General features: G+C 35.3%; 2 protein-coding genes and 1 long non-coding RNA gene across 3 annotated transcripts; all 3 read left to right on the top strand.

The window, feature by feature from the left end:
* Nucleotides 1–58: 58 nt before the first annotated feature.
* LOC111442230 (potassium transporter 5-like) lies at nucleotides 59–3697 on the top strand. Its single transcript, XM_023079538.1, has 9 exons — nucleotides 59–333; nucleotides 412–637; nucleotides 722–970; nucleotides 1081–1131; nucleotides 1658–1918; nucleotides 2007–2174; nucleotides 2254–2508; nucleotides 2583–3031; nucleotides 3122–3697. Exons 1-9 carry the CDS (start codon nucleotides 139–141, stop codon nucleotides 3545–3547), a joined length of 2280 nt encoding a protein of 759 aa, XP_022935306.1. The 5' UTR covers nucleotides 59–138; the 3' UTR covers nucleotides 3548–3697.
* A 1684-nt stretch (nucleotides 3698–5381) lies between these two features.
* Nucleotides 5382–5894, top strand: LOC111442239. The gene is made up of 3 exons (XR_002710279.1): nucleotides 5382–5469; nucleotides 5569–5607; nucleotides 5819–5894. It is a non-coding gene; the product is annotated as an uncharacterized LOC111442239 (long non-coding RNA).
* A 2430-nt stretch (nucleotides 5895–8324) lies between these two features.
* LOC111442228 (potassium transporter 5-like) lies at nucleotides 8325–11883 on the top strand. The gene is made up of 9 exons (XM_023079536.1): nucleotides 8325–8593; nucleotides 8672–8897; nucleotides 8976–9224; nucleotides 9334–9384; nucleotides 9887–10147; nucleotides 10235–10402; nucleotides 10482–10736; nucleotides 10816–11264; nucleotides 11339–11883. Exons 1-9 carry the CDS (start codon nucleotides 8399–8401, stop codon nucleotides 11762–11764), a joined length of 2280 nt encoding a protein of 759 aa, XP_022935304.1. The 5' UTR covers nucleotides 8325–8398; the 3' UTR covers nucleotides 11765–11883.
* Nucleotides 11884–12281: the final 398 nt, after the last annotated feature.

Genomic DNA, 12281 nt, shown 5'->3' with positions numbered 1-12281 from the left:
CAGTTTTATTTTCCTAATCAGCTATGAATTGGGCGCCTGTAATTTTTCATATAAATACTGTTCTTCTTTACATAATTATCACACCCGCAATTAATTCACATCTTCTATTTTCTCTCTGCTTTTTAAATTTCTCCACCAATGGCTGACCGGATCTCCGGTGGTGCACACGAAGTTTCCGCCGTCGTCGCCATAGAAGAGGAAGAAATTGCGCCGTCTGGTTCCGATGTTCCCACTCCTCAAGAGAGGAAAATGTCGTGGCAGAATCTCCGGCGACACGACTCCTTGTATTTAGAGTCTCGTAAACTCCATGGTCGCGATCACTCCGAGGACGACGTCGGTCTCTTCTTTACTCTCCTCTTTTCTTCTTTTTCAGTTCTATATATTAATAATAATTTAAAATCAAACTGGCAGAAGAAGAAATGGAGTGTGATATTACAACTAGCATTCCAGAGCATCGGAGTAGTGTACGGAGACATCGGAACCTCGCCGCTCTACGTGTACGCCGGCATCTTTCCGGAGGGAATCAAGCACGAGGACGACGTTTTAGGAGCGATGTCTTTGATCTTCTACACCTTAACTCTCATTCCAGTCATCAAATACGTGTTCATCGTCCTCAGAGCCAACGACAACGGCGATGGTAAAAGCCTCATTCGATTCTTCTGTGATTCGGAATCGGAATCGGATTTTGATTTTGATTTTGATTTTGATTTTGATTTTCCAGGCGGAACCTTCGCACTGTACTCTCTGATTTGCCGGTACGCGAAAGTAGGGCTGATTCCAAACGCAGAGATGGAGGATGGAGAGGTGTCAAATTACCAATTGAATTTGCCGAATCGGAGACAGAAGAGAGCTTCGAGGATTCAGTCGGCGCTGGAGAACAGCCATTTTGCGAAGGTCGCTCTTCTCTTTGCGACGATGCTCGGAACCGCCATGGTTATTGGCGACGGCGTCCTCACCCCTTGTATCTCAGGTCCCCCTTTCCCCCCTTTTTTTTTTCCTCTAAATTACAAATTAATTGCAATATTATTTTTAACATTTTATGAATTAAATAGATTAATTTTTAATTGTTTTTTACTTCAGTTTTATCTGCTGTGGGAGGGATCACGGAGGCAACCTCTGCAATGACAGAAGGTAAATTCACACCCTTTATTTATTTATTTACTGTATTTTTTTTATAATTATCACACAGACCGAACTTTTTATTAGGGAAATTATTTTTCAATTTCCAACGGATTTATAAACCACAAAATTAATATTTGAAAAGAGGGATATTTTATCTATTTATTTTATAAACCGTAAATCAAAATAATTCAATTGTATAAAATTAATGTTTTTTTTTTAAATAGAAATAATTAAAACAGATAGAGAGTGACACATATTCCATAATTTTATTTAAAATATTTTTTAGAAAAGTGTAAAAGGAAAAAGATTCCCTTTCATTTTAATACAATTCATTATTTATACCAATTATGTCTGATTTTACAACAAATTAGTTTTTTATTTCTTATTTTTTCAAAAGATAAATTTGGTATTTCATAATTCCCTAGGCTTAATTTTTCATCCTCTTAAAATTGTATAACGGTTATTTCAATTTCCACTTAATTGATTCATCCCGGACAAAACTATTTTGAGTCATAAACTAAAAATGATATTGCAGGAAGGATTGTTTGGACATCAGTAGTCATCTTGGTGTTTTTGTTCATGGCTCAAAGATTAGGAACCGACAAAGTTGGCTACACTTTTGCCCCAATCATCTTCATTTGGTTTGCTTTCATCGCTGCAATCGGTGTTTACAACTTCTTCAAATACGACCCCACTGTCATCAAGGCCTTAAATCCAGCCTACATTATTTATTATTTCCAAAGGAACAAAAAGGATGCTTGGATTTCTCTCGGCGGTGTTGTTCTTTGTATTACAGGTTCTTAAGTCTTCTTATATTCTTTACTCTTACCCTTTTTCATCAACAACAGACCCCCACAATCTTTATAACTACACGACGAATACAGGGGCAGAAGCATTGTTCGCCGACGTCGGCCATTTCAGCGTCCGATCGATCCAGCTGAGCATGTCCCTAGTGACCTACCCAGCTCTGATCTGCGTTTATGCAGGCCAATCCTCGTTTCTTCGCAAGAATAGTGATCTAGTTTCACACACATTCTACAAGTCCACTCCTGGTATAAACATTCACAAAGTTCATACGATTTCATCCCAATAATTAACTCAACTATATCATCCTATGTGTATGATTGGCAGGAAGTTTGTATTGGCCAATGTTTGTGGTGGCAGTTTTAGCATCAATCATAGCAAGCCAAGCCATGATCTCAGGAACTTTCTCTATAATTCAGCAGTCACTTTCACTTGGATGCTTCCCAAGAGTTAAAGTGGTTCATACTTCTGCTAAGCATGAAGGCCAAGTTTATGTTCCTGAGATCAATTACCTTCTCATGTTGGCTTGTGTTTGTGTTACTTTGGTCTTCAAGAACACTACAAATATTGGCAATGCATACGGTAACTTACTCGTTCAAACTAACTCAACTCAACTCGACCAGCACTGACTAAATAAAGAATTTTGCTCTAAACAGGAATAGCAGTGGTGTTTGTGATGACACTCACGTCCTCCTTCCTAGTATTGATAATGGTAATGATATGGAAAACTCACATCCTGTTGGTAATCACTTACGTTGTCATAATTGGGAGCGTGGAATTGGTGTATCTGAGTTCAGTTCTTTACAAGTTCGACCAAGGAGGGTATCTCCCTCTAGCTTTTGCAGCTGTTATGATGGCAATAATGTATGTGTGGAATAGTGTGTTTAGAAAAAAGTACTTTTATGAGCTCAACCACAAAATCTCTCCAGAAATGTTCAATGAAATGGTGAGTACCACTAGCTTTAGAAGACTTCCTGGCATGGCATTTTTCTACACTGAGCTCGTTCAAGGCATCCCTCCCATCATCAAGCATTACGTCGAGCACGTGCCCGCTTTGCAGTCTGTGCTCGTCTTTGTCACCATTAAATCGCTTCCTATCAGCAAGGTTCGGAGTTGATATTAGATATAATAGATATAGATATAGATATATGCTATATATGACAATGTTTGAGGTTTTATGTATGTTGTTAACCAGGTTCCAGCCGACGAACGTTTCCTCTTCCGACGAGTAGAGGCAAAGGAGATCGACGTGTTTCGCTGTGTAGTTCGATATGGATACACAGAAGTGCGTGCAGAACATGAACTGTTCGAAAAAATTTTACTCGAAAGATTGGAAAAGTTCGAAAGTGATCGACGGGCATTGTGTATCAGTGATGGGAGAGTTGAAGAAGATGAAGAGGATGGGAATGGATTTGGAGGCGCTGCAGAAGCATGGAAGCAAGGAGTTGTTCATTTCATCGGGGAAACAGAGGTGGTTGCTAAACCGGGTGCTGGGTTTGGAGATAGGATTATGATAAACTATGCATATAACTTCTTGAAGAGAAATTTGAGGCAAACCGATCAAGTCTTTGAAATTCCTCACAAACGTATGCTCAAAGTGGGAATGACTTATGAACTTTAGACGACAACATCATAATTTGATGTTTTTGTCTAAGGGCAGCTATATGTATAGAAGAGACGCTCTCTATGTTCTTCAATGTTTTAATTAATGACAGATAAAAACAATCATTTTTAGCCTTAGGGTAACACAAAACTGAGCCCAATGATTATATTTGTCTCGTTGCTTTCCCTTCTTATTTACTTCAAGTTTTTTATTTCCTTAATTATTATTGAAAGAGTGTTTGATTATTATTGAGATTTCTAGTAAATAACAGTTACTAAAATGCCAAATGTGTTGGCTCTAAGAGGGGTGCTCAGGGAGTGGGATGAGACATTTTTAAATCCAGTTCACTCTACTAAATCCAAATAAATTTAAAACAAACCCATAATTAGATTAAGTTTTTTTAGGATTATCATAATTTTTTAATATCGAGTTAGCTGACATTTAATTTAAAAATGAGATTAAAATAAAGGGAAAAAAAAGTTGGTACAAGTGCATGCTACGAAAAAGAATGAAATAAATGTTGCATAACGTGATGTCATGCTTATTCTAACACTTCTCTGTATTTTGCTTTTTATGGAAGTGATGTCTTAGCTTATACCAACACTTGTCTGTATTTTGCTTCTTCTGGAAGTGATGGGTTGTAGCTTATGTTCCTATCGGATATGTGTTCTTGGGGTTAGCTTATATGAATGCTTACGTTTTGCAAATTACCGTCCTTTTCTATTCATGAACACTGGAAAACAACGGTTCCAAGTGAAGAAATTCTCTTACATCACAAGTGGTAGTTAATTACTCTAATCAAAGTGTTTGCAAGTGTATCTCACACACTCAACCTATAAATTCTCTCCTACAAAGTTCCTACCAAACAAATTTTTATTTAGGCATAACTATATTAATGTTGTACATGAACCCACCTAAATGGTTTTATAATTGAGTTCAAGAGAGGTTCTTGGCATAAAGTTCATATATTCCAGATAAAATTCTACGATACCCGATACTCACATCACTATGTTAAGAACAGTAAGGATTCACTTCTTTTTCTTAAAAACCAACCACGTGGGTTTACAATGACGATGAGAGTTATTATTATGACTTACCAAATACACCATTGCCAAAGACATTGCCTTTAGCTGCTAGGTTTTGAGTTCACAAAATGAGAAAAACTGTTGATTTTGTTGAAACGCCTCCATTGTCTTCTCCTCCAAGCACACTATCGCTTCGATCCCATCTTTTGTATCAATGAATATAATTGAATCCTTGGCAAGCAACTCAGGGACAGTGACCCATATGGGTTCCCCCATCCAAAATCTACCTCGTAAAATGAAAATCTACACCGGCTACTACATGAAATCACTGCCACATCCCTTTATTTTTCAGTCTCTCCATTGATTGTTTTGCAGCCAACCCCATCCTTCATCCCTCTAATCTCTTGGGAACTTCTCACAGAACTCCTTTAAGTTTCTCTTTATGCCTCCCACTATGTCCCATACCTCCTTCTCCCTCTTCTCCCACGTGGTCTCTGATGCTATGCATTGTGAGATTATGTTGCCTATTAATCTCGGCAATGGCGGATCACAACGCGCAGTTGACTTGTCCCGCCCAGACAGCCTACATTGCACAATAAATTAACACCAATTAGGAAAAAGCCATACTTCCAATATGTCCATAAATGCCACAACAACAATGATCGTCGGAGCAGAAGTGAAAATAAAATGGATCGTATTCACACACCCAGAAACAGAAATTAAATAAAGACACACAAAAATTTAGGTGGTTGGTTCGAAGAAGAGACTCGAAATTCTTCTACATCCGGGAATGGTAACCAATCACTGTATCCAACACTGTTGTTGCAGATGAAGGAAAATTACATGTGCCTGAAGAACATAGCAACCACCAGAAAGACTTTCAAACCTATTGTTGCTTGGATGGGTTACTCTGATGTTACAATCCCCACACTATTTATTATTATTATTATTTATATATATATATATATATATATATATATATATATATATATTTTAATTTAAAATTTTCAACAGGGCATGTGGTCTTTCACAAAGGATGCTTACAAGCTTAAGGTAACTTTCATTCGTTTCGATTTAGTCCCTTATGTTTGGTTCATCATAAGCTTATATTGTCAGTAAGGGATTGAACTGAAAAATGTAAAATCACGAGAATCTAAATTGAAAAAAAAAAGAAAAAAATACCCGAAGAGACTAAAATATATGTTTAGTCTATGATATGTAAAGTTGAGAAGTAAACTAACCCACGGTGATGGGATTGGAAAAGTACATAGAAGATGCGGGAGGAGAGAATGTGGATGACTCCATCAACAAAATCACGTACAACGTCTCACATCCTGACGGTAGAGGTGATCATCGATGAATCGTTTACATTAGACCCAACAGTGTACAACATGTCCACATTTCTCGAATTGATCAACATTCAAGACTAATCTTGCCTCTCGTTTCTTTCGACTCAGAGCATCTGGCGATTCGATAAACGATTTCTAGACTCCACTACTCTCAGTAACCCTAAAATGTAGAAAAGGTTTAAATTTTTGAATTTATATATAAATAATTTATGGTTCGATGATTAGATTGGTTGGACGGAGCAATGTCACAGCCCCCGTTCGTATTGGCAGNTATCATACACTTTTTTTTTTTTTTTTTTTTTTTTTTTTTTTTTTTTTTTTTTTTTTTTTTTTTTGTATAATGAAAAGTCGAAGAATAGTGTATTTTTCTTCCATAATCCTTTTATATATATATATATATTAATGTAACGTTACTAATGTTATTTTAGCCAACCATTGCTAAAAAAATGACGTTTCTTCAGCATCGTCAAAAGTTTACGGTTAAAAGTCATCTCTATCTTTTAAAATAAGAACACTTACTCCTTTAGTCGCTATCTCAATTAATTGGAACTCTATATAAATTAAAGGTTTAAGCTTAAAATGGTAAGTTGGGTCACAAGAAATATATAAATCAAGGAAATGACATGGTTGATCTAAATGGAGTATTGACTATACTCAAAAAAGAAGGTACAAAAATAAATTTTCTAATACAAATTTAAATAAATATTCGAGTTTTACCAATTTAAAGATTTATTTGGTAATAAATTGGTCCACAAGAAATATAAAAAAAGAAAAATACAAATTAAGGAAATGAAGTTGTTAATGGAGAGTATAGATTATACTCTAAAGAAATGCTCAAAAATAAATTTTCTAATAAAAATTAAGACAAGATTGATCTAAATAGTGTATATATAAATGTGTCGTTAGTAATGTTATTTTAGCTACCAATTGTTGAAAAACGACGTTTCTCCAGCATCATTGAAAGGCATCGTTAAAGATCATCTCTATCTTTTAAAATAAGAGCAATTACTCGTACAATCGCTTTGTCAACTAGTTCGAATGTGTCGTTAGCAATGTTATTTTAGCGGTAATTGTTGAAAACGCATTTCTTTATCATCATAAAAAGTTTATGATGGTTATGTGAGATAAGTCGAACTCAAAATTAAAGGTTTAATATTAAAATGGTAATTTAGGTCAGAAGAAATATGTAATAAGAAAATACAAATTTGAATAAATATTCCAGTTTTACAATAATAATGAAAACGCGTTTGGAAGACTTATTTGGTAAATCAGCGACCAATCATTTCCTTTCCGTGACAACCCCACATAGGTCGCTCGTGAGTGTTGGTCAAACATGACTACCCACGTGTAAAAAAAAATCGGATTTGACTTTCTTTTTCGAAAATCAACTGCTTTTGACTTCTTGAGTATTTTTTTAATGAAAAATATATGGGTTAAGAACATATATATGGTATGTCTGTGTCAATTTTGTCGGTAATAATTATGATTCTTATCTGAAAATTTTAAATTTATATTTATCTTTTTTTTTTTTGTAAAACTAATTTATTGTATGTTAATTTAAATTTTATGTTTAATGTAATTTTTAAACTTACTTTCTATTGTGTATATAATAGATACACCATAGAAATGGTACATTTTAAAAAAATTTAAAAATTTAACAATTTGTTATTTAATTAGAAAAAAATAATAAATATCAATTTATACATAAAAAACGTTATAATTTTTCAATTAAAACTTCAAATTTAATAATTGAATCGATCTAAATTTTTAAGTTTTATAAATTAATCATTGCTATTTGTCCATCAAAACCATTTTAAAAAATTCCTCAAATATGACAAGAAAAATCATCACCCAATTATGAAAAATAAACGATGATAAAAGAGATGAAACACTACTAAAATTTAATAAAAACTTCTATTAATTGTTTAATTCTCAAATTGCTCTGTAATTTACATTATTTCTTACAGTAAAAAAGTAATATATATATTCTAAAGTTATGCAGATTTGAAAATAAAATTGTTTATTTTAATTTATTTAATTACTGTTATTATAGTAACATATTTGTCATCTTCATATATCATAAATTGATTTTAATTTATACGTTATTATAGAAACATTTCTGTGTTTCCTTCTATATTTTGTTAATTTGTGGTTAAATTGGTTGGTTCTTTTCATAATTTGTTTTTTATTTTTATTTTGTTACTTTGTTTAACAAACCAAGAGAATTGCCCCATCCCAAAAAAAATAATTTTAAGTTTATAATATTTAATTTAAGTAAGTAAAAAAATAAAATAATAAGTTTAAGTTTAAGGATTAAATTGAACAGAATATATTGGGCTGTTTTAATGAATGCCAGAGAGGGGAGGGTCAGTTTTATTTTTTGTAATCAGCTTCCCTAATTTTTCATATAAATACTGTTCTTCTTTACATAATCATCACACCCGCAATTAATTCCCATCTTCCATTTTCTCTCTGCTTTTTTAATTTCTCCACCAATGGCTGACCGGATCTCCGGTGGTGCAGAGGAAGTTTCCGCCGTCGTCCCCATAGAAGAGGAACAAGTTGCGCCCTCTGGTTCCGATGTTCCCACTCCTCAAGAGAGGAAAATGTCGTGGCAGAATCTCCGGCGACACGACTCCTTGTATTTAGAGTCTCGTAAACTCCATGGTCGCGATCACTCCGAGGACGACGTCGGTCTCTTCTTTTCTCTCCTCTTTTCTTCTTTTTCAGTTCCATATATTAATAATAATTTAAAATCAAACTGCCAGAAGAAGAAATGGAGTGTGATATTACAACTAGCATTCCAGAGCATCGGAGTAGTGTACGGAGACATCGGAACCTCGCCGCTCTACGTGTACGCCGGCATCTTTCCGGAGGGAATCAAGCACGAGGACGACGTTTTAGGAGCGATGTCTTTGATCTTCTACACCTTAACTCTCCTTCCAGTCATCAAATACGTGTTCATCGTCCTCAGAGCCAACGACAACGGCGATGGTAAAAGCCTCATTCGATTCTTCTGTGATTCGGAATCGGAATCGGATTTTGATTTTGATTTCGATTTTGACTTTCCAGGCGGAACCTTCGCATTGTACTCTCTGATTTGCCGGTACGCGAAAGTAGGGCTGATTCCAAACGCCGAGATGGAGGATGGAGAGGTGTCCAATTACCAATTGAATTTGCCGAATCGGAGACAGAAGAGAGCTTCGAGGATTCAGTCGGCGCTGGAGAACAGCCATTTTGCGAAGGTCTCTCTTCTCTTTGCGACGATGCTCGGAACCGCCATGGTTATTGGCGACGGCGTCCTCACCCCTTGTATCTCAGGTCCCCCTTTCCCCCCTTTTTTTTCCCTCTAAATTACAAATTAATTGCAATATTATTTTTAGCATTTTATGAATTAAATAGATTAATTTTTAATTGTTTTTTACTTCAGTTTTATCTGCTGTGGGAGGGATCACGGAGGCAACCTCTGCCATGACAGAAGGTAAATTCACACCCTTTATTTATTTATTTATTTATTTACTTACTGTTATCTTTTTATAATTACTCCAACTATTTATTAGGGAAATTATTTTTCAATTTCCAACGGAATTATAAACCACAAAATTAATATTGGAAAAGAGGGACATTTTATTTATTTATTTTATAAACTATAAATCAAAATAATTCAATTGTATAAAATTAATGTTTTTTTTAAATAGAAATAATTAAAACAGTGACACGTATTCCATAATTTTATTTAAAATATTTTTTAGAAAAGTGTAAAACGAAAAAGATTCCCTTTCATTTTAATACAATTCATTATTTATACCAATTATGTCTGATTTTACAACAAATTAGTTTTTTATTTCTTATTTTTTCAAAAGATAAATTTGGTATTTCATAATTTCCGAGCCTTAATTTTTCATCCTCTTACAAATTGTATAATGGTTATTTTTCAACTGGACAAAACTATTTAAAGTCATATACCAAAAATAATATTGCAGGAAGGATTGTTTGGGCATCAGTAGTCATCTTGGTGTTTCTGTTCATGGTTCAAAGATTAGGAACCGACAAAGTCGGTTACACTTTTGCCCCAATCATCTTCATTTGGTTTGCTTTCATCGCTACAATTGGTGTTTACAACTTCTTCAAATACGACCCCACTGTGATCAAGGCCTTAAATCCAGCCTACATTATTTATTATTTCCAAAGGAACAAAAAGAACGCTTGGATTTCTCTCGGCGGCGTTGTTCTTTGCATTACAGGTTCTTAAATCTTCTTATATTCTTTACCCTTACCCTTTTTCATGAAGAAGAGACCACACAATCTTTATAACAACACGACGAATACAGGGACGGAAGCATTGTTCGCCGACGTCGGCCATTTCAGCGTCCGATCAATCCAGCTGAGCATGTCCCTAGTGACCTACCCAGCTCTAATATGCGCTTATGCAGGCCAATCCTCGTTTCTTCGCAAGCATAGTGATCTAGTTTCACACACATTCTACAAGTCCACTCCTGGTATAAACATTCACAAAATTCATATGATTTCATCCCAATAATTAACTCAACTATATCATCCTATGTGTATGATTGGCAGGAAGTTTGTATTGGCCAATGTTTGTGGTGGCAGTTTTAGCATCAATCATAGCAAGCCAAGCCATGATCTCAGGAACTTTTTCTATAATTCAGCAGTCACTTTCACTTGGATGCTTCCCAAGAGTTAAAGTGGTTCATACTTCTGCTAAGCATGAAGGCCAAGTTTATGTTCCTGAGATCAATTACCTTCTCATGTTGGCTTGCGTTTGTATTACTTTGGTTTTCAAGAACACTACAAATATCGGCAATGCATACGGTAACTTACTCGCTCAAACCAACCCAACTCAACTTAACTCGACCAGCACTGACTAAATAAAGAATTTTGCTCCAAACAGGAATAGCAGTGGTGTTTGTGATGACACTCACGTCCTCCTTCCTAGTATTGATAATGGTAATGATATGGAAAACTCACATCCTGTTGGTAATCACTTACGTTGTCATAATTGGGAGCGTGGAATTGGTGTATCTAAGTTCAGTTCTTTACAAGTTCGACCAAGGAGGGTATCTCCCTCTGGCTTTTGCAGCAGTTTTGATGACAATAATGTATGTGTGGAATAGTGTGTTTAGAAAGAAGTACTTTTATGAGCTCAACCACAAAATCTCTCCAGAAATGTTCAATGAAATGGTGAGTACCACCAGCTTTAGAAGACTTCCTGGCATGGCATTTTTCTACACTGAGCTCGTTCAAGGCATCCCTCCCATCATCAAGCATTACGTCGAGCACGTGCCCGCTTTACAGTCTGTGCTCGTCTTTGTCACCATTAAATCGCTTCCTGTCAGCAAGGTTCGGAGTTGATATTAGATATAGATATAGATATAAATGACAATGTTTGAGGTTTTATGTATGTTGTTAACTAGGTTCCAGCCGACGAACGTTTCCTCTTCCGACGAGTAAAGGCAAAGGAGATCGACGTGTTTCGTTGTGTAGTTCGATACGGATACACGGAAGTGCGTGCCGAACATGAACTATTCGAGAAGATTTTACTTGAAAGATTGGAAGAGTTCGAAGGTGATCGACGGGCATTGTGTAACGACGATGGGAGAGTTGAAGAAGATGAAGAGGATGGGAATGGATTTGGAGGCGTTGCAAAAGCATGGAAGCAAGGAGTTGTTCATTTCATTGGGGAAACAGAGGTGGTTGCTAAACCGGGTGCTGGGTTTGGAGATAGGATTATGATAAACTATGCATACACCTTCTTAAAGAGAAATTTGAGGGAAACTGATCAAGTCTTTGAAATTCCTCACAAACGTATGCTCAAAGTCGGAATGACCTATGAACTTTAGACAACTTCATCATAATTTGATGTTTGTTTATGAAGCAAATACATGTATAGAAGATAAAGCTCTTCTGTTCTTCAATGTTTTAATTAATCGCTCATAAAAATAATCTTTTTTTGCCTGAACCCAATGATTATATTTGTCTCATTCATTACCGGTCTTATTTACTTTAAGTTAGTGTTTTGAATTCTAATTATTATTTCGTTAATCATTATTGAAATAAAACTATCAGTGTTTGATAATTATTGACATTTCTAGAAAATAACGGTTACTAAAAGCTAAATGTGTTGCATCTAATAGGGACGTGGGTTGAGACATTTTTAAATTCAATCCAATTATTTGAATATTCAATGATTTGTCGGACCACCGTTCATGAATCCTTGAGTCATCACGTGTGTTTTTCTCCTTGTTCCTTCTCGTAATTCAACTTTAATAGTTGAACAATTTCTTCCCACTTTGAGTATATGTTTGTGAGAAATTTCAAAGAATCGATCAGTTTGTCTCAAATTCTTCTTCAAGAAGC

This window comes from Cucurbita moschata, unplaced genomic scaffold (genome assembly GCF_002738365.1).
Source record: "Cucurbita moschata cultivar Rifu unplaced genomic scaffold, Cmos_1.0 Cmo_Scf00004, whole genome shotgun sequence".
In the NCBI taxonomy this organism is placed as follows: domain Eukaryota; kingdom Viridiplantae; phylum Streptophyta; class Magnoliopsida; order Cucurbitales; family Cucurbitaceae; genus Cucurbita; species Cucurbita moschata.
Note: the sequence above shows the minus strand (reverse complement) of the source record. Positions and strands in the feature narration are given on the sequence as shown.

Coding starts and splice junctions, on each gene's coding strand:
- LOC111442230 (XM_023079538.1), top strand. CDS start 139: ATGGCTGACCGGATCTCCGGTGGTGCACACGAAGTTTCCGCCGTCGTC. Junction 1,132..1,657: donor AACCTCTGCAATGACAGAAG/GTAAATTCACAC, acceptor ATGATATTGCAG/GAAGGATTGTTTGGACATCA. Junction 2,175..2,253: donor ATTCTACAAGTCCACTCCTG/GTATAAACATTC, acceptor TATGATTGGCAG/GAAGTTTGTATTGGCCAATG.
- LOC111442228 (XM_023079536.1), top strand. CDS start 8,399: ATGGCTGACCGGATCTCCGGTGGTGCAGAGGAAGTTTCCGCCGTCGTC. Junction 10,148..10,234: donor CGTTGTTCTTTGCATTACAG/GTTCTTAAATCT, acceptor CGACGAATACAG/GGACGGAAGCATTGTTCGCC. Junction 11,265..11,338: donor AATCGCTTCCTGTCAGCAAG/GTTCGGAGTTGA, acceptor GTTGTTAACTAG/GTTCCAGCCGACGAACGTTT.